A 22,823-nucleotide genomic window follows, 5' to 3' on the forward strand; every position below is an offset into this window, starting at 1 on the left:
CAGAATCAGTTTCTTAAAAACGAATCATGAAAATAGAATTTGACATCCAGACGGGTGTCTTATTTTGCCACAGTTTTTTGAAAAGACAAGTCACTGGTGAAAACTCAATTTTATAATCACTTATTTTAGAGATCTATTTTTCAATATTATCAAAAGTTTTCCTAATTTTGGCACAAAACCAGAAGGCTTGTATGAAGGGGTCACTGTGAGAATCGCAGTTTAAACATCTCTCTGAGCAGCTGGGGTCAAATGTATGGATTTTGTCTCTACTATAGTACATTCTTCTCATTAATCTATACTGAATTAGCCACAGATTTTCATTAGTGCTTCTGTTATATGTTAGTTTTAAACAGTCCTTACAATTTGTTTTTGCATCTACAATATCAAGGTCTTCATTCCATTTATTATGTTTTGTAACAGTTCTTTGTTGCTTTCAGCCCCGATAAGAATATTAGACACATTAAAAAGCTAATGACACACAGATTTTCCTCACAGGAGCTTTAAATGAAATAAGAGATTGTCTTTCCTCTGAGAAATTAGAGACACGATCATGAAAAATAAAATAAAAATAAAGTCTCCTAGAAGACCCCAGGCTCAGATATCTACGTCCCTACTAACGCTGCCCTTGATCTGGATTAAGTCTCACTGTGAGGACTCTGCTGGTTTACTTAGTTGTAGTGGGATTACACAGCTGCAGAGCCTGGATTATATGGATTCTTTATGACTAAACACACATGTTGAAGAGAAGTGCTGAACATATGTTAACCAAACAGAATCCACAGCAACCACTGTCTCCTTGCCTCCTCCCTCCTGCTCCTACGCAGGGGGGGGGAGGGGGGTCCTGCATCACGTCCACCTCGTCCACCTCGTCCTCGCTCCTGTTACATAAGAGCAGATCAGCTGCAGCAACACATCTCACTCTGGGCACCTATCATTAAAGTAACTCTGAGTGTGAGATGAGTTCAGGGGCACGTCGGAGTCTCTGCAGTGAGTGATAACAATAAGGCGCAGCAAGTTTACTGATGAGATATGTTCCCTGCATGGTTATCTGAACCATGAATCCTTGAATATAAATGTTTAACAGACAGAATGTGAACATTTCCTGAATCAAAGTTATACTGATGAGGCATCGCAGAGGGCAATGAGGCAATCAGATCCACTACCACAGCTCCAGTCAGGAGGTGCAACTCTTGATATCCAGTTAAGATTTAAAACCACAAGGACTCTGAGACCCTGGTGGCTGAGAGACAGGGTTTTGGGATTTAAATAACATATTTTTTACTGCAAATATTCATAAATCTGAAGAAGAGTTGATTTCTCTCTTTTATTTTGTTATGAAGTTTTGTAACAAGAACGTTTACAGTTTTATTTTGAAAATCCAGATGAGAGCTCAACGTCCTGGGTGTTCTAAATTTAAAGTTTGAAATGGTAATAACACTTTCTGTTAATGAGAGCTTAAAAGCTGAGTTTATCAGCAGTCAAATTCACCTTTGCTGAAGTTAATGCTCACCCATTCTGGGTTTTTGCTGCTTCAGCCCCACTCTGCGGCTGATGAGCTCATTTGGACAAGCTGTAGATGGAAGTTGCTGAGTGGATGACATTACTGCAAGTTTTCTGTCCTTCTGACTGCATCCAATTATGCAGATTTTACAGATTCACAGCCTTGGAGGTGTGTTTCTTGGGATTCTGGATACTCTGAGGACTGTAACAACCCGCGGTCCACTCAGTCCTCAAAGGGCACCAGGCTGAATTTCTGCAGACTCTGTTTGGGATGCAGACCTCGACAGACTTCACTGTTCATTACCCAGAATGCATTACAAGAGTGAGTCTTAGGTGTTTATTTATTTAGATCCTCATTACCTGTGAGGAAGGACCCAGCCTTCCTGTGGTAAACATTAACATGAAAATCAAATCCTCAAAGATAGATCATAAAAAGTCTAAATGTAAAGAATAAATTATATTAGTGATAACTTTTAAAATGATTATAACAGACAGGAGAATAAAAAAACAGAAGACTATAGCTCTGATTGATAAATAAAGATATATTAATTATCATAACACAATATCTCAAAGGACTCACATTATAACCATTCATTTAATACTTAAAATAATAACAGCTGTTGTATGAACATAATGTCCGGATCAGACTCACTGAGGTCAGAGTACACGTTTAAAGCCTGATCCAGCAAACATAGGGTGTCAGGACTTGTCGGCTATTTAATCCTGCAGTCTGTCAAATACTGTATTCGTAACTGCCTGCTACATGATACTGATGAATGCAGTACTGCATACTTCTGGTTACAAATTTACATACTGTTTCTCTGGGTTTCAGTTTTGGAAGTAGGAAGTAGCCACGCCAAGCTGATAGAAAAAACATTTTTGTGGCATCACTTGTGATTTAAAGAAAGTGTCACTGAATTGTCATTTCCTTGCTCTCTTTGACCCGACCGTTATTAACCATGAAACTGTCGTGAATAAACCTTCAGATAAAGTTCTGGTCTCTGCCTCTCTGTGCTGTTATTCAACATCAGAAGTAAAGAAGAGACAGCATCAATGTGTAAAACATTTACTCTCTAAACTCAAATCAGAGGAAACAGCAGGATTTGTTTTAACATAGCACAAAAATTTTGTATATAGTGTTACCAGTTTCATATGTATTCTCACTGATGCTCACTCTGTTCTGTACCCTAGGGGGTCTTTGCTGCTGCTCTCCCTGCCTTGGCTTTTCATGTATGCATATGAAAGAGAGAGGAGGTGTGCTCGCCTCACCTCGGGCTTTGGCATTTCACACAGGTGTTCAGACGCATGGAAAGGCAGAGAGCTTCCAGAACAGAGACATAACGCCAAATATAACTTACTGCATGCCAATAATGTATTATTTTGGCAGAGTGGTCCTGATTGAAGTGACATGTGAGAATAACTTTTCTTGAGGAAAAAAGGAAAAGAGTCAGAATAAGGGCTCAAAATATTGTTTCGATTCTGTACTAAATAAGTGGACACTAGGGCTGTTTCCGAAATCGCCTACTATACTAGCAGTACGTACTGATATGTCCAAAATTCAGTATGTAGTAAGTAGTATGTGAACAAGAGCTAAAATCTGCAGTATGCCAAAACTCCCCGGATGTCTACTGATTCAGGAAAATATCTCAGTGTGCATCGGACCAGTCTTCCTCGCGTACTGTTTCCCATAATGCACAGCGCTCGTTCTGCTTTTTCTTTTTCCTCATTTTTTGACGGGAGGAAATCCGTTTTTGGGTGCTGTGAAAGTTATCAAATTACATATAAACCACTTCCTAACTTTTTAAATCATAAATGGATGCTAAATAAGCATTTTATTTATCGGCTTCGCCGTTGTTTACTTCCGCTTTCCGAAACCGGAAATCCAGCGAAGTCTGGCTCAGCATGCTGCATGACAGATCGGACAGAACAGTCATACTACAGACTAAATTCAAATGCAGTATGTAGTAGGCAATACCTACTGCCTACTACATTAGTAAGTAGTATGTAGCAGGCCTTTTCGGAAACAGCCTAGGAGTGTATCATCAGCCTCACAGTATCATGAGAACAAAGGTCTCTTGATACCATCATGGACCTGTGACGGTATGAATTTACAGGTCTTCAGAGTGAAGCAGAGCAGAGGGACATGCTTCAGTGAAGAAGGGAGGTGCCCGCAGTTCATAACAAACACATGCATACTATGTTTTTGGATTTTGGTCTTTCCAAACAAATGTGCTCCTTGTCCTTGAAAACCTTGTTTTTGCATAACCCGCCGTTTCTAAATGACACAGCAGAGGGTAATTTGCTGTGTCACTGTAGAGCATCCAGCAGCTTTGTGATGTGACATAATGTCATTAAAGGCAGCCGTGCTCAGGAATCATTATTTATTTCCCCGTTCTCCGTTCCAAAACAATTAAACACACGACGCTGGGATCCAAATTAAGAGTAATCCTCCACCGTCCTTGCAAACAGGAGCTTACACAACATCAGGACCACAGTTTTTTTTTTGGATCCAATTTTTGCTTCCAGAACAGAAGGTTGATTTAATTACATTACTCAACATGCATCAGGCATCAGTATGACTTTGAACAAAATAAACATCCTACAGACGAGCTTTCAGAGGCTGATCATCCAACTGAGTATAACAGCTTCATTACTAGAACTAAAATAATAAATTAATCTCCTCTTTCCAAGTACGGAGCTCAGACAAAATCAGTGAGTGAACACAGATTTCAGAAAAAGGACAACCATCTTTTAAATGATATTTGGGTTGGGTTGGTGTTTCCAATTAAAAAGTTGGTGCAACGTTCCGAGTTTCATCGCCTTTGTGCAACATTGAAACCCGGGACTTGCCTTCTTTTTATTTTGGGAGGCACATGACTCAAAGATTTACCCAAAAGAGTATTTCAGCCTTTAGGGATACAACTGACTGTAATGGCGGAAACCTTGTTCTTGGAGGCAAACGTAACCGATGATAGCTAGTCCTCTCTTAGTTCTTGTTTTTGTCACTGTTAGGTCAGATTGTTTTTCAGAAAGGATCCCTACAGAGACAGATCTTTTTGTTAAAGACACAGATACGTTCTCTAAACCAGAAACTGCTTCAGCATCAATCTCTTTAAAGCCACCAGACTCCATTGACCCAAAACAGTAATTTTACCTTTGAAAACACAAAAGTTACTGGTCTACTTCTGGCTTGATTTGCTACATTCTCATGTTATTAGATGTATGTATTATATATTATATATTGTATTTGATCTGAACCAGTAACTTCAGATGTATGCCACACAAAAACAGATGTTGAGCCAGCTGTGATTCACCTGTAGGAGTTCTGCTAAATAAAATTGTCACTTTTGTCAATGGAGTTTGGTGGATTTAAAGAAAGCAACGTAACATCTGTTTCTGGTTGAAGAAGAGCACTAAAAAGGTCTGTCTCTTGGTGATGTTGCAAAGTGACTCATTTCCTAGTTGTTTAAACAGAAATTTTAATTTTGAGGTAAGACCAGACTTAGAAAATAGTCAAAACTGAACACAATGTAGTCAACACAGCTAACCACGGGATCAGATTCTGAATGTAAATGATGTTAAATTGGTTTGCCCATTGTAAACTGCTAGCTAAGGCTAGCAGCGCTAGCACCACCAGCCTTCAGTCCTCCTTGCAGGTTGATATCCCCATGCCAGTGTTGATTACTCTATTGATTACTCATTGCTCTGTTCGATTGGTTATATGTTATGTGTGTATATGTGTGGTTATATGTCATTAAAGTTACTAACCATAGACCTTTCTGGAGTCCCTGAGCTCCCTTGTCTCGTATGTTAATCTGGATCTCTGCTGCTGTGGACGTGCCAGACTCCAGCTGCTACAACTTCTACTATCCATCTCACCACTATCATCTCTCTCTCTCTTCATCTCCCTCTATCCCTCTCTCCAACACGGTCTCAGCAGATGTTTGTCTAACATGAGTCTGGTCCTGCTGGAGGTTTCTGCCTGTTAAAGGAAGTTTGTCCTTGCCACTGTATCTTGCTAAATGCTGCAAAGTGCTCTGCTCATGGTGGATTAAGATGAGACCAGACTGAGTCCTGTCTGTAAGATGGGACTGGATCTTATCCTGTCTTGATGTTGGGTCTTTGTTAATAACAGAACATAGAGTGGTCTGGTCCTGCTCTGTTTGTAAAGAGTCTTCAGATAACACTTGTTGTGATTTGATGCTTTATAAATAAAGACTGATGTTGACGACTGACATCAGTTTATCAGACACAGCCTACACAATTTTATCTTCATTTAGATCGACATACTGACAAATAACACCATGCTACAAGACGACATGTATCATCTGTGTTTTTTACATCCAGGTAGTGAAGCATTATAGCATTATGGCAGCAGACATTAACAAGAGCTACAGCTTAGATACAACATACAGTCGGTATTTCAGACCTACAATGATAAAAATAGTAACAATTTGTTAAATTTGATGGTAACTCCGGTGCTGATAGCAAGAATGATGACGTTTGATCATTAAATTTAAACATACACATTAATAAGATGTAAGGGTTCTTTCTCTAATGCTGTCAGACACTCAAAATAAAAATCTAAGCCTGATTTGCCAAAATTTGAACCACAGTGTTACGTTGCAGCCATCACAGCCTGGTTCCCTGCTGCAGGCTGAGGACATCTTCGGAGTGTGTCCAAACCTTTTCTATCTTTTTCTCATTTAGGCTCCACAAAATGTGTATCAATTATGGCTCAGATTTAGAAAACACCTAAACTCCTCTTTAATGAAGTCTGTTTGTGGATCATTAGCTGCCTCGACCTTTTCCCCTCCGTGTGTCGAAGCAGTTTGAGCTCATTTGTTAAAGTCGGAAACTTCCACAGCTACAATCTCAATCTGTCACAGATTTACTGTGTCTACCAACAGTCACATAATCCACCTAAATAAAAGCATTACTAATGACATGATATTTCTATTTCATCTATAATCTCATTACTTTCAGTTTGTGAGTCTCCGCTTTCAAACCTGATTGAATATTAAGTCAGGGTGATTCCAGTAATCCTCTACTAATACACCCAAACTGAGTCGACTTTAATGAGCTTCTTTCACTGTCTGCAGCACAGTTCTGTTTTTTCTGCTCCCAGATTGAAGCTGATACTATTTTTTTTTTCATACCACGTGTCATGTAGAATTTAACAGACTGAAGTCACTCACCATGTCCACCTCTGATATGCTGTCCAAACTTTCCACCTGCACGTCCACTCCCACAGGGACAGCTGGACCTGTAGACAACCAGCAAACAGATTACTGTGCATCCATCACATTCACAGAGAAACAACTGTACAACAAATGAACAGTTTAAGTCCATCAGTTTAAGATTTTGTAGGTTATAGTGCAGATAAGACAGGAAGACATACAGAACAAAAAAATCCCAAAGGACAGATTCATATACTCTACTGTTACATGCAACAACAAAGAGACGACTAGACAAATCTGTCATCTTGAGTAATATAACATTTTATAAGCAGGTCTAAGATGTAGAGCCACAAGATGGATGGCAGAAACTTGATTGAGCAAAGGCTCAAACTATTTCTAATAAGAGAATCTGCTGCACATTTAAAAATTAAGAACCATGTGCAAAAAATAAAAACAACAAGTGCAATGAAGGAAACAACTGCATCAACACCAAATATCCATCACATGTCTCTCACATCAATGTGTGGTTGTACAAGTCCAGGACGTGGACTCAAGTGGATTTATGACTCAACTTGGACTATAGCAGCGATGACTCAGACTTGGGCTCACAGATTGTCACCATTCTGATTCAGAAGAAAACGAGAGCTCAGACTTATTTATTGACCAAGACTTCTATTGTTTTGTTGGAATTTTTATTCAAGTCCCTCATAAGTAATTCAGTTTGGAGCAGCTGGCCGGGGTGCTCACATCCAGTTCCTGCCAGGATGCCTAAAGAGTTGCCATGAATTGTGAGTTTTGCTTCCTAAGATTTTACAGCAAATGCAAAAAAGAGCAGAGCAATTTAATATGTAAAAGATCGCTAACGGTAACAATGCAAGCTGCTAGCTAACCGTAGCAATGCAAGCTGCTAGCTAACCGTAGCAATGCAAGCTGCTAGCTAACAGTAGCAATGCAAGCTGCTAGCTAACAGTTGCAATGCAAGCTGCTAGCTAACAGTAACAGTGCAAGCTGCTAGCTAACAGTAACAATGCAAGCTGCTAGCTAACAGTAGCAATACAAGCTGCTAGCTAACAGTAACAATGCAAGCTGCTAGGTAACAGTAACAGTCCTAATCTTTTGGTCAGTTAAATTTCAGATAAATATCGGGTGAGCTGCAGGTATTTTTGAGTTCACCCCCACAGTGTTCCCACCATAGACTGTAAATAAAAATGGACAGAGTTGCTCCGCCTCTTCCCGTTGTACAGTTCTGAAGCCAAAAAATCCCTCTCCTGGGCGCAGCCATTGTGCAGCCAGAGCCTGTGAAGCCTTTGTAATAAGCTCCGCCCTACAGCGTAACGTCACAAGACGCTGTGTGCCCTTTGAAGTTTCGTTCTACGGCGGCTGTGAATCAAAGGAAACCCGGAAGTAAAACCCCATTTTTTAAACTCTAATAACTAACGAAAAAGAAACTTTTCAGGAAAATGAGGCCTTGGACACAAAACAGTCAAATACTAACTACACATCACCACAGCATACGGATGTGAGAAACATTCGTACGACGTGTATTTATTTTTTAAAGTTTGACTGACGGATTTTTTTACCTATACTGCAGCCAGCCACCAGGGGGCAGTCACACTGCTGAAAGCCTCACCACCAGGGCCGTATCCGGCACGCTTGGTTCCCACTAGTTCAGAAACGATGAGTGTGTCTCCTCATTAATAGAGGCCTGGTGTTCATTTACACATAACGGACAACGCAGTGACTTATTTGATTCCTTGAATCTCCAGACACACTGACAGGATCAATCAGAATATGATGTTAATAAGGTAAATGTGTTTTCTACTGAGACTGTTTATTAAATTGGACACCTAAGGTGATAACTGACTGTGAAGCCAAAAGATTTAGAGCTCCCTCTGCTGACTGGCTGCTGTGAAGGTCATAAGCCCCGCCTCCATAATGTTAACATATAGGGCGTAGGTCAAACTATAAATTAAAATACATGTGAAAGAAATGTTCCTCAAACTTGGTTTCTGTGATTATAGTAAGTTCTTATAACAGTGATTTATGTACTAGTATTCCTTTTGATGAGAAGTTTAGTTTGAATCAGTTATTGTTGATTGATTGATTGACAGCTCTGTTGGCCAATGAGGCTCCTGCAGCACTGTGTGCACCAGATTATCAGAGTAGAGGAGGGACGGGGAGAGGAAACGGAACAAACACTAACACAAGAGTCACTGAACTTTCCACAACTGTGAGTTTCTGCTTCAAACCAATGCAAGAATCTGTGGCACTGTGGACCGGACCCACCTGGGGGTCCTTGTCGTTTTATTGTTGAGTTTAATTGGGTGGTGGCAAGGGTGTGACCTCAGTCCTGTGACTCTACCAGCCAGCTCTCTTCTGCGCTTACCTTGGCTGCATCAGTGCAATATGTCAGCACACATCTAGGTGATTTTTGGCTTCATGTATTACAATGGACAGAAGTGAAGGCGAGTTGTTCATCAGTGGTTTGCAAATACACATAATCTATGCATGCAAGGTCCCGCACAGTCAGCCCAGTTTCACATGGTCAGTAGTCTAGAGTCAAGCAGTGCTCCTCCTTCTGAATTCTCAGGTAATGGTTGACTCAACTACTTAGAATTAAACCCCGGAGACTCAAGACTCAACTGTTTCACACACTCACACACACTGATAGCTGAAGCTGCTGTCCAAAGAATCAGACTCCCAATCTGGATCTATTCCAATCACATTCACACACACACTGACATACTGAGGCCGTGCCCAGAGGAGCAATTTGGGATTCAGTTTTTTGCTTGAGGACACTTCAATGTGTGGAGCTGACGGAGCTGGTAGAAGTGTGATGGTGCAGTAATTGGCAGCTTGCATTGCTTTGCTTTTAAAGTAGCTTCACTGACAACACACCATACTTTAGTTTACAGCATCATGTCAAAGTGAAAGTGGACCTTTACAGTTAAGTTATGGAGATTAATGTGCTATAAAATACTGTGGCTGCAGAGCACGGCAATCATTTCCAGAGATGTAATATTACAAACAGCCTCTCTCACATCCTCATTTGTTATCTTTAAGAAAATATAACTATCAGCTGATTTACAGCATTTATATTCTGCTGATAATCCCATCGTTTCATTTACAACAATCTTCAGTGAACCACACAGAGTCTCCTATCTGATCCTGAGTGGTGTGAAGCTGCTGGAGGACATTTTATTTAAGGTCAGTTTGGGATTTCCAGTGAAATTGAAGAGTATCCTAGTATCCGTTTCATTAATACCCAAACAAATCCACACACACACGCCCTCTTTAGTTTTGTATTAAAGTGACATTGGCTGCTGTAGTATTGTTAATCTGAGCAGCAGAGAGGGTGCCAGCCTTACATAACTGGTGGCACGACAAAGCTGCTACCTGGAAGAGAGGGAAGGGGTGGAGTGGAGGGGGGTATTTACTTGTCCAGCTGTCGTCAGAGTGTCCTCCCCGCTCTTACTCACACCATATGTCACACATCACGTGCCAGACTCTGCAATCCCTGAGTTCTGCCTGACATGTTGTCTCGGCGGATTCAACACCAAACACCTGCTGGGATAAATGCCTAGACCAGCGGTGCTAATGGAGCGGGAAGGGTCTGCAGCCACAGCCAGGACCAGAGTTGGACCAGAACCAGAGCTTGACCAGAGCTGGGCTCCACTGTGAGGACACAGAAGAGGTCTATTCAAAGGAGGGATGGAGCTGTGTATCTTCTCAAGTTACAGTCTAAGGCGGCCTGTTTCAATGCTTCAGATTGAGGCTGATAAAGAGATGTTTGTGTGTTCAAGCAGGACAATCGTGCTCATATCAAACATGTGTGGTTTTGCCAGAAGATTTCCTTTTTTGCTATTTTAGGCTGACAACATCAGTGAATTATTCCACTACACTGATTATCAGATGAGACCCACGAATGCGTCATCCAAATGCTCCACTTCCTAATGCTGTTGGCCTTTTGTAACCCTTGAAAGCACATCTGTGTGCTTTAATGTGAAAGTGATCATCATAAAAATGATAATGAACTGTTTTTGATAACACCTTTAAAAACAGAGAATAAAAAGCTTCAACACAGCAGAACAATGAGACACTGCGTAAAGTGACAAACACTATGAAAGGAACATTGTGGTAACAATGGACTTGAATGGAGAATACACACGGATTAAAGTAATAAAAGTGATGAGATACAACAAGACATTTCAGAATACAAAACGATACAGTTTGACACAGAACAGCATAATACAGTACATTATTACCCGGCTTTCTTACTGATCCTCCAGCTGTGTAAGATGCTTGATTCTGATAGGTAAAAACCCCTTGACAATGGTTATTAACTTTCACTAACATGAGCAACACCAGAGGCAAACTGATCACACCTCATTTCAAAAAGAGTTCCGGCACATTTAGCTTCTGCTTGTTGACACCATAGACCGTAAGGTGAGGTAAAACCGTTAGCTTCCTTTAGCATCAACACAATGTGGCTGAAACGTTAGTTATGGTTAGCATGCTAAATCAGGCAGGCTATGGACATTTTCATCTTGGATCCTGTCCATCAATATGATCAACGAGCGGAGCAGGTGAGAGAAGAAACTTTAGGTTAGCGATCTCTCCAAAGAAAGTTAAACCATGAGCGGTGGTGATGATAGCAGCAGGGTTCAAAGTTGTGATATTAGTTTCTTTTTAAAGGTGTGTGAACCTCAGAGCTCAGAGAAGAAGGAGAGCTGAATGAGGACAGGTTCATGTTAAATCCACCGCAACAGGCATCAAGATTTTTTGCCACATCAGGGTCCTGTCCACCCTGTCAGGATTATATTTCCCATAACTACCTGCTAATCATACACTATCCCTTACATAACATATGATACGATAAAATAGAACACTATAAGATACGATACAACAAGATAAAAAGAAATGGGATAGTCTGGTATGGTACAGTACATCACAGTAAGATAGGATATGATATGGTACGATTCAATACAATACATTTTGCTTTAGTATGACTGGATATGACATAAAAGGTTATGATATGATAAAGAAAAAATCCCAGAAGCCTTTGCTCTGTTACTGTTTCCCTCCTACTTTATGAAAGGTAGCTTCAAACCAGCAAAAGGTAAACCTACGGTTCAGTCAGGAGTCAGTCTGTTCTGGGAGCTCCCTGCCCTTCCACATGCCTACGTGAAATACCAAAGCCTGAGGTGGGGAGAGCACATCCTCTCTATTTCATGTGGATACATGAAAAGTCAAGGAAGGAGAGAGCACCAGCAAAAACCACTGAGGTACAGAACAGAGCGAGCATCAGTGACGGTACATATGACACTGATATAATCAGACACAGCAGAAAGAAGGAGCTGGGGTGGAGGTGGGTTGCAAAGTGGTTTTTTTTAGGGAAACAGCAAGAGAGGGCAGGCTAAAGGAATTTAAATAGAATGCACCATTCACTATTTCCCAATTGGATGCATAGACGTAGCTGAGATAGCAGCTAATAGGGGTATTTTGCAATGGTTTCATTAAAACAGCTGAACACTGTTTGCCTCTGCCAAGTTCACTGTCAGATTGAAAGCAACCAATATGGAACTCCTGAAAAGTGCGAGTGCTATCGCATTAACCAGGGATCACTGTAAGTCAGTGAGATTTGATTCCCAAATAAAACCACTGGTAGGAATTCCTTTAAATTCCTAATATGGACTCAGATTATCGCTGATGGGAGGTGGGATGTTAGATTATTCGTAAGAATAAGAATTGCAGCACACAATCTGCTCTTGTCCATCCATCCATCTATCCATTTTCTTCCGCTTATCCGGGTTCGGGTGGCGGAGTCAGAAATTCAAGCAAATTGACCCAGACACCCCTCTCCCCAGCAACACTTTCCAGCTCCTCCTGGGGAATCCCGAGGCGATCCCAGACCAGGTGGGATATATAATCCCTCCACCGAGTTCTGGGTCTACCCCAGGGCCTTCTCCCAGTTGGACGTGCCTGGAAAACCTCTAAAGGGAGGCGTCCGGGAGGCATCCTTATCTCATGCCTGAACCACCTCAGCTGACTCCTTTAGATGCAAAGGAGTAACAGCTCTACTCCGAGCTCCCTCTGGATGTCTGAGCTCCGGCTCCGGCCCCTTTCTCTAAGGCCTCTAAGCCTAGACACCCTTTGGAGGAAACTCTTCTCAGCCGCTTGCATCTGAGATCTTAATCTTTCTGTCAAAACCCACAGCTCAACAATCCGCTCTTAGCTAATTTCTCAAACCCTCCATTGTTTTTGCGTTTCAGGTTGCTTGTCAGGCTGTAAACAAAGGTAACGCAAGAAGTAGACGGCCTCAGTCAGAAGTCTTTCATCGCTAACCTCTGGCTACACCTGAAGCCGGGAAAAGATGGCCATCACTTCCAGAGGGTGTACTGTGATCAGATGATTGCATTTTTAATCTCCAAATGCAGTAGCTTTCTTTAAAAGAGATGTGATAAATGAAAAAGACCTTTATTTTTTAAGTCACTTCATGCAGCTGTGAATTTTCAAAGCAGTCTTTACAGGTTCTCTACCACATCTCAGAGTTTGCCCCTGACTCTTGTTTTTACGAAACACAAATAAAAGAATCTCCCTTTAACTTGATTCATCATCCTCTGAGATAAATTCATTGTTTCTAAAGCTGGAATCAAAAGATAAACAGAGGTGTGTGTGTCGTCTGCATAGAAACAGACATGAGAGCTGTGTTCAGCGTTTTCCTTTCCTGTCACACAAACACAGACACAACACTGAACAAGGACATCACAGAGGAGCACACACTGAGAAGAATAATGTAAAACCTGCCTGTTTATGAGCACACAAAGCTGCTGAACAACACACACTGATAGCTCCATAAAGCTCCACTAAACCCCTGCAGCTTCATTTCACTCCCAGCTTCTTCTTTAAAACAGAAACATTTTGTCAAAGCCAAAACAAAAGCACATAATCCATACACGCCCTGACATAAAAGCAAACATTTTATTAGCAACGTTAAGGGATTTATTCAGCTACTGAATATTTTATCAGGCTAATTATTAGAGTTCCTGTGTTTATGGACTTTCATTCCCACGCTGCATTAAAGTTCATAAAGTCTTTAATTAAGAAAGTTACACTTACAGGCTACACAACGATGATAAATCCCAGAAATACAGAGAGTTGGTTTTGTGGAGGGACTTTTTGTTTTGATGTGTGCTAACCATTAAAGCATATTACAGTCTTCGGTCTGAAATTGGTCACTACGGGGATATTTCACTTATGGAAGCAGTTTTTTGGGGAGTTTCTGCAGGTGTTTTTAAGGATCGGTGAGCTCTACATCGCCTCTTTACTGCTTTATGCTAATCAAATGAACGTCTGAGCAGGCAGCCAAACAAAAAGGAGGAAAGAAATTAGAAATAAAGAAATGAAGGAGCCAGTTTTCCCAGCAGGGTTGGCTTAAACCATTAGGGATGAATGTTCCATCCCTCCCCTGCCTGTAGGTTGTGTTGTTCTGCAGAGAGACCTGCAGGTTATTGATTCTTCTCAGACGTATTTTAGTGTAAATAAGTGAGTGTTGAATATGAAGGCTGCAGAGATGCGGACTGCAGATTTCTTTTAGGATTTAACACAATGGGTTTAAGTATCTTACTGTGCTTTGTTGAAGACACTAAACAGAGAGCACATAGTATTTGGCATAACTCTGAAAGCAGCTGTGCAGGAACGCACACATTTTCCTCTCTGATTCAACAAAGAAAAACTACATCAACCTTGTCATTTTTGAACTATAGTCTTCATTCTAAGATGCTGAACTTGCCTTATTCAGCACTCTGAAGACTTCTCAACAGGTAGGTGGAGATGAGGGAACGAGTCGTTTGAGTTAGCTGGAAGCCCCTGAAGCGACGCTGCACCCTGCTGCCGCTGAATCAGGACACAAAACATTGCTGCTGCCTGCAGGCACTTGCTCACTGTCTGAAAGCACCTTTAGACACCTGGGTGAGAGCAGCAGACCAAGACCACAAACAAACACGTCTCTTGAGATGTGGTCTGTGTTTGCTTTTGAGAGAAACTCTTAAGATGCTCCCGTGTGACAGCTGAAACCCTTACTTTGATATGATGTTGATCAAACTGAAGCGAGTGAAGCTGGAAGAGTCTGATCCTAGGGAAAGATTCACTGATTTATACATCATTTTACAAACTTATTCAACTTGTCTCTAATTAAATACTGGAGGGGAGTTCAAATTATAATGAACATGATGTTTCTTTCAGTGTAAATCATTTTGTCATCCTCTCTGCAGGCGTCTGGAAAATCACTTAAAGCTCCAGAGAGGAGATTTGAGCTGGTTATTAAACAGACTGAAGTTTACATTTTTTTAAGTAATCTCAAATTGCATATTTTACCCATTATTGTAAAAAACCGACAAACATAATAATTACATTTGAAATAAAACCTCGCAAATAGAAAAATATTAATTCATTTTCTGCCTTTCTTTGTTGCCTGATGACTCCTGAGGTGAGGGTTATTTAACAGTTAGCATTAGTAGTAGCAGGGTCATTCATAACAGCACAGGAAACACAGCCACGTGTGCATGTAGGTAGGCTAATTTTCTGCAGACCGACTAAATAAAGTATGAAGCAACATTTAATCACTTGGAGGGACAGGGTGGGGTGGTGGAGGAGGAGGGGGGGAGTCTTCTGCACCTATATTTTGGGGGTCTTGGGCTGAAAGGTTTGGGAGAACCTCTGCTGGAGACCAACGAGCCCCACTGTCCCATGAAGTTGTTAATTGTTCCTCAATGTCAGAGGAATACACTAAAAGACAAATAAAAAACAGACAAAATAGAATACAATTTTAAAAAAGGCCTTAGATAATTAATTTGGGGTCTTGTGTTAACAAAGAAAAGCGGAAAGCAGATAAAGACATTATTTTTTTTCATGGTTGTACAAAAAAAAATTAACCACTGTTTTATTGGCCATTTTAAATACTTTTTGTTTGTAGAAGGCATTATATGACCCCCATGTCAGTGTTTCACAACCCCCACTTTGGGAGCCACTGCTGTAAGGAGCATCAAAACATGGCCGCAATCTGCATCTTAATCACTCTATAGGTTGTATTGATTATGGATGTAGCTAACCAAACCCCAGTGGTTGGTTCGTCACCTGCCTTGTAGAGTTCAACATATTTTTTTATTTGAGTAAATGCAAAGTTTAAAAGCTAAGAAGTTGTTTCACAAGTAAAATGTAGCCGTAAGCCATTTAGCCATTAGCCTGTAATTGAACAAGTTAACCATCAAGCTTCCTGCTGAATGCAATCCCACTCTTGACTGGAGTTCTTGATTTTACAGACATGTCCCCACTGGTCCTCAGACCAACGCTGCTGGATTCATTCAGATCAGTGCTGTCCACTATTTTTACAGCAGTTAACTCTGACGGTGAATCAATGCTCTCACCAATAACTGGAAACACGCCTCATATCAAATATTAATTATGTTTTAGACATTATCTGATCATATAATTTGTGTAAATTCAACAAAAAGATTTCAAGTGCTTCAATGAAATATTGTTTGTAACCATTTAAATTATTTCTTAAAGCTGCATTACAACTCCAGCTCGCCATGAATGCACTGAGGATCAAATATGCACCACTTGTTCCTTTAAACAGCATCAACAACTTATTTTCTCTTTTGAAAAAAGTGGATTTTTATAAATATATAGAGGCAGTTTTTTGCAAATATAGAAGTTGTGGAAAAAGACTTTAAATAATGTTATCATTCAGGCCCCCTCTCTTATTCATTCACCATTTCAAATCCAGCCGAGTCTGGTTTTAAATGCTGCTGAACAAAAACCCCAAATCCCCCTTGTTACACACCGCACAGATGATCCTATGAAATATTTTTTTATTTAATTCTTTTGCTTTCACACAAAGCCAAATATCTCCCATAGCAGCTACACCCTGCTGAGCTATCATTGTTCTTTAATACAGTCACATTTCCACTGACTGTATTGTCCTGTATTGTGTAATTTCTCCACATGTGCATTGAACATAGGGGGAGATAAAGAGCCGACCATTTCCACCTAATGGTGCTGGACCGCTCCTCTGTTTGTGGATTAGCAGCTGCAGAGATATCCAGGAGAGCGGACGTGTTGTTGGAGAGTTCCTCAGAATGAAGCGGTGAAATGAGGAGAAAACAAGTGGCCTCTTTAATGCAAATGTGACTAATGCATGACGGGTCTAAACCCCAGGCAGACAGGGAGGAGGAGCTTTATAAATAGACGCACGAAGGAAACATGATGACAAATTTTCAGTCCAAACAACCGTCTTCTTCCCTTTTAGCTTCCTGTTTGATTTGTGAGGCCGCAGCAGGGGACCAATGAGAGCAGAGCAGGTGCTCTAATTAAGATGGCAAACACCTAATCGACACTCACAGCTCCACCTGCTCACTGACGATAACACAGAAATGATCTAAAGTAGAGGAAGAAGAATCTGAACCAAGAACATTTGCATTTTTCAGGAGCTTTTTAATTGAGGCCACAACATGTGAGAGATGATAACGAGCGGGGTGTCAGAGTGGGTTCTGATTGGTCAAAACCCCACAGCAACAGCACCGCCAGAGACAACCTGATCACATATAATTTCGATAAAGTCTGCACTAAGGAGTCAGATTCCCTCCCTGCCTGTTGACACTGTGATAAAAACATTAGTGTGGCTGGTCTTGAGAGTGGGGAAATAATGACAGTTAGTGGACACAGATGTGAGAGCAGCCTGAGGAGCTGCTGGACCCCAACCATCTCTGAGAGGGAAAAGTGGAGCAACATCCTGTCTTGCAATCCATACAACGACAGCAGAGCTGGTGAGAGCATCTCTAAGCTGCTGATCTCTACAAAGTCACTGAAACAAGCAGAGGCAGAGATAACAGCAAACAATGTTCAAAGCTAAGATATTAGCCTCCTTTATGTTTAAAAGTGAGTCAACGTCAAAGAGAACCTCTTCTCTTCTTTTTCCTCTTTTTTGTCTCCACTGTTAACAAGCTGACATCAAATTAAGCAGACTACTGTCAGAGGTTGATATGATCACAGCTCGTCGATGATTGGAGCTGCATCCCCAACAACAGTCTGCTATCAAGTAACAGTAGACCCTTGCTTTGAAATGTTGTAGTGTACAGTTATGCTAAGTGTAGTTTATTCTCCAGATGAAAACAACAAACTGCTGCACTGTCAGGATTTGTCCGTCCCTACACTCTCAGTGAGTAACAGCATCGTTTTGGAAAACTCCTCGCAGCGACGAGGAGCAGCGTGTAAGAGGTTTTCATTAGTAACACTGCAGCCGCTGCTTTTGAAGCCAGAAGGAACCAGAGCATCTGCTGCACACACTCTTCCCCCTCAGACACACACCGCAGCAGGGCGCTCACACGAGTCAGCTTTGACGATGTTTGACTAAGACCATCACATTCTTCTTCCTCTGCAGCCACAAACAAAAGCTGACTGACGACAGAGACAAAAAGTGCTCCTCAGTGGGATTCCTCGCACCCATCTGTGTCTGCTGCTGTAGTCTCACAGGAGCATGAAATGCACCATGGGACGTTTCATTTAGCTCGCCACCTCCTCCTGTGTTCGACTGCGCCACATTTATGCTCAACAACAGAGAGTGGGCGTCTTTAGTCCAACAAATACCCTTCTTTATTTTTTAATTATCTCATGAAAGCCAGCAACAGTGAAGGTGTGAGACTCACACAGAGACCAGAGGGGAGTTCTGAGCTCTATTCCTTTTACACATTTCTGAGTGTAATCAAAGAGAAAGAAAGAAAGACAGAAAGAAAGAAAGAAAGAAAGAAAGAAAGAAAGAAAGAAATAGTTTTGGAATGATTCCAAAACTGCCTGCAGCTTTAAAACAGGCTGTAATGGCTGCTCTTGTCTTTAACAGACTCAGATGATTATTCTAGGTGTCAGAAAATATTAAAGAAAGGATCCATACAATACAATAATAAGATTTTATTTCTAATTAGAATCAGCAGATAGGATTATTATTTTTACCGTTCGTATTTATTTATTTATTCATTTTTAAAATATTAACCTATTTATTTTATCTTATTTTATTTCATTATTTTTCTACTGTAGCGTATTGCGTTCACATGAGAAAAAAAAATTCTGCTCTGTTTTTCTAAATTAATGAGTTAATTATCTCAGAATTATGAGAAAAGTTTTTGTAATTAAAAAAAAATCTGCTCTGTTTTTCTGAATTAATGACATACTTCTATAGTAAAATCCCAACAGCACGTCAAGGCCGTACAAGGAAGTAAACATGCCCCGGTTGTTCAGTTTAATCCAGTTTTATTTTGCTCTGGGTTTAAGACATTTGGAGATACTAGTGTCTTTAAGTAACATAGATGGTATTATGATTAGCTTGTCAACTTTGCATAATGCCCGTTCTGAGAAAAACAGAGCAGATTTTTTAAAGTACTGTTTTTGTTAATGTGGTCTGGTGTCTGTGAAGAGAGTAATATAACAGCTGATTCTGGTTAAAAATTCTGGCTTCTTCTTGAACAAAGTGGTCTACCTCTGTAGGAATAACAACCTGAGCCTGTAAGAGACAAAAAAATGAACTTTGAGAGGACACACCATTTACCCCTTACACATTACCGCCTTCTTCACAGCTGCCGGCTGAAAAAATCTCTTAGATTTTAGGGTCTACAGCAGGCATGTCCAAAGTACGGCCCGGGGGCCAATTGCGGCCCAAGGTCCACTTATTTATGTCCCCAAGCTTCCATCTTAAAATTTGTTATTTATAGCACAGAAATGAATCACATTCTGAATCATCTGTACATTTGCAGTTCCTTTCAAGCGCACAAACAAAACTAAAGTCAATCCAGAAACGTCTCAAAAAGCTTCATATGGACTACCTGTCCAAAGCCAAAGCTCTGGGGATACTGCAAGACAGCAATAAAGAAGAAACACAAGAACTCTAAAAGCGGAGAGTTTTTCAAATTAATGTTCTTATCATAACGTGAAAATGTTCTTGATGAACGCTAAAAGTTCAGAAGACACAAAAGAGGACACAAGACAAGATCAAAATCAGGAAATTGTACAGAAAAGGGAAAAATTTGGAGCTTAAAAAATGTTTTCGGGATGCAGGAAAATAATTATTTTGTTCTAAAAGTGTCGTTTGCTGGTCAGACAAGTCTTAAAAACAACATGAAAAAGCTAATGTTTACATGGCTTGTGGAGAACTGAAGACTTCCTAGTTGTTTTGTTGAGAAAAAAATTAAAATAATTGTTATTAAATAGATATTTCATATATAACTCTTAGGATTCCAAAGTCTCAGTAGTAGCCACTGGCCCTGAGGTATTCTGACAACATCAAATGTGTCCCTCTTTGATAAAAGTTTGGACACCACTGGTCTACAGCATAGAGTGTATAACTAATGGACGTAGTTTCAGTGACGTCCCCCATCTGTTTCTGAAGCGCTGTTTTGAAGCCAATTGTTGGCGGCAGCCATATTGGAAATGCTGAACTCAACCTAACTGCTGTCGAGCTAGTGTGAGGTAAAGACCCTCCTTGCCCACAGCTACAGTGTTCCCGCCTGTCAATCAAGTCAGCTGTGCCTCTCATAATGGAAAACTTGTAATCTTAATATCTTTGAAATTGCTGGGTTATGAAAAAAAATCTCTTTTTTAAGCCAGGCTGTAAACATGTTTATTTCTGCTGTAAAGATCGGCATTTTTGAATGGATGTGTATGTGGTTTCTGGTACTTCCAGAGCCAGCCTCATGTGGATACTCAGGGAACTGCAGTTTTTAACACTTCCGCATTGGCTTAAATTATCTTGGCTGGAGGTTGCCACTTGGTCAAAGGGTATCATAAGTTTCAGAATATCTCTTTTAAACTCAGGGCCAAAAATACCTCATCCCTGTTCATTACTCTCTGCTCCAACGTGACACGAGCCTCAGCATCCGTGCTGGAAGACAGAAACGATCATAGATCAAAGCTTGGATCACTTCAGACGCTATATGATGCAGTGTTTTACAGCCTGATGAGTTCTCTGTTTCTTTGGTTTCTCTCCGTCTCTCAACAAACGTCTCCCGCCTCTGTTTTCTTCAGGTTTGTTGGTGGAGTGTAAGAGCAGACAGGTCGGAGAAATAAACCTGTTTGTGCTCCGTCAGTCTGTGTGGTATCAACATTCACTTCATGCTCGGGTTCAACAAAGGGTGAACTGAAACTAATCCTGTGGGTGTGTCACACCCTTCCGGATTCAGACCTCATCACACACACTTACACAGCATCGCGCGCGCACACACACACACACACACACAAACACACACACACACACACACACACACACACACACACACACACACACACACACACACACACACACACACACACACACACACACAAACACACGCAGAGTGCTCAGGTTTACCGGCGAAGGCAGGCCTCATGGTGAAGTCATGCTCGTCGATGCGCAGGAGATGGCTCGTCTTCAGCTTTCTGGTTTTGGTTCCATCTGAGACTTTCTTGGAGAGAGGACTGGAGACAGGAACAAAGAGGACAGGGTTTTAAAATGAGACCACATTGATTTTATTTTGTGTTTTTAAATCTCTATGAATGTCACTGTCCTAATAATTGTACTGTCAGTGAAGAACATAGACTGTGGATGATTTCAAAACTTCTATCAGACCTCAAAAGTTTTGATTTGAGAAAATAAATGATGTTAAAGGGATAGTTCCCTTTTTTAAAGTGTGATTGTATGAGGTGCTTGTCAATAGTGAATGTATTACCCACACAGGATCCCGGTCAGCTGTAGAACCAGAACTGAAGCTAGGCTGTCACCCTCTGCAGATAGGGTCAAATCTGCCTCATAATGTAGCCACTATAAAACAACTACAACCAGACAATGATACACACGTGTTCCTCTGCTTGCAGCACACTGATCAGCTGTTCTGGTCTGCAGGCTTTGGAAGAGACAAATATACGTGTTGTTTATTGCGGACACGAGAGGACTCCTTCATGAATTTGAGTTTACAGAGGAAGAACGAGCCTCAACTGACCGAAGAAGAAAGAGGAGAAACGTCTTCTCTAATAGGAGAGCAGACAGATCTGGAGTTACCTGGTGGTTCAGGTATTTAAACTGTGAGGCCATGAACTCAGAGAGCTCCTGCTGTCAGGAGTGGGATTTGCTAACAAAAAGTAACACAAAACTAGTTTACCTTCTTTCTTCAATTTTTTTAGAGGTTAAAGCAGAAAAGCTGAATGAAGAGCGTCTTCAGAGGAAGTTTTCAGCTCTCACTGTTTTTTTTAAATTGTATAATGGCACAACTCATGGTCCACACCATGTTTACCTTATCAACATACTCTGTGTTAGCTTCTGAAGGGGAAGACTGAGCTGAGATAACAAACTCTACACAAATCACTGTAACAGACCCATCACGTTCAGACTTTGGTGCTTCAAAGGATATCAAACTGATGCAAAAATACAAAAAGTCACTATTTATCATTGACTCTTACATCCCAGACCTGATTGGCTGATCAGAGTAACCCGATAGTGTCAAGTCTGATAATAATGTAAAAACAATGTTGGCAAAAAGCACTGAAATATTTCCAAATAGAACATACACTGACATCATGGACAGCGCTTTGGTTGGAGTTCGTCAAATTAGCTAAATTGAATCCATCTGCAGCAGATGATAGCCTAGCTACTGCACCGGATCCTCAATCAAGGGGCCGAGCTGACCAGGATCCCCTGTGTGTCTCTTACTATTGACTAGAACCTCATACAACCAAACCCCAAAAATAGGTTTAACATCTCAAACACTAGCTCAGGGATCGGACACACTGTCGGAGTTTGTTAATTTGGGGTTTTTCCATCTTTACCTGGTAGGACAGCTTAAAAGAGAGAGACACAGAGGAAATGTTGGAGAGAGAATCAATCTAAATCAGGACTGGGGATCAACCTTACAACCACGGGGTATCAGCTCCACCAACTGATTCAAACCAGACCCCCTGTCTGGGCTTACATGACACCTTGAATTCATGCAGTCCAGGATCAGAGTGCATTGTGGGTTTATTCAATGTCAAAGAACAGAAAGAAGCAAGAAATAAAAAAACTAAACGGAGCTCCTGGGAAAAGAGAAGAGGAATGTAAGAAATAAATTTGGCTTCTTGCAGCAGCAG

General features: G+C 40.9%; 1 protein-coding gene across 1 annotated transcript in view; it reads right to left on the bottom strand.

Annotated features, from left to right (window-relative positions):
* Positions 1–22,823, bottom strand: part of LOC117823791 (gamma-aminobutyric acid receptor subunit rho-2-like) — a 43,020-nt gene that overhangs the window by 12,332 nt on the left and 7,865 nt on the right. Inside the window, exons 2-3 of the mRNA XM_034699019.1 lie at positions 21,073–21,179; positions 6,699–6,766 (exon numbers count right to left, since the gene is read on the bottom strand). Coding sequence (XP_034554910.1) covers positions 6,699–6,766; positions 21,073–21,179 — 175 coding nt within the window. The remainder of the gene's footprint in view (positions 1–6,698; positions 6,767–21,072; positions 21,180–22,823) is intronic.

Source organism: Notolabrus celidotus, chromosome 13 (genome assembly GCF_009762535.1).
Source record: "Notolabrus celidotus isolate fNotCel1 chromosome 13, fNotCel1.pri, whole genome shotgun sequence".
NCBI lineage: Eukaryota > Metazoa > Chordata > Actinopteri > Labriformes > Labridae > Notolabrus > Notolabrus celidotus.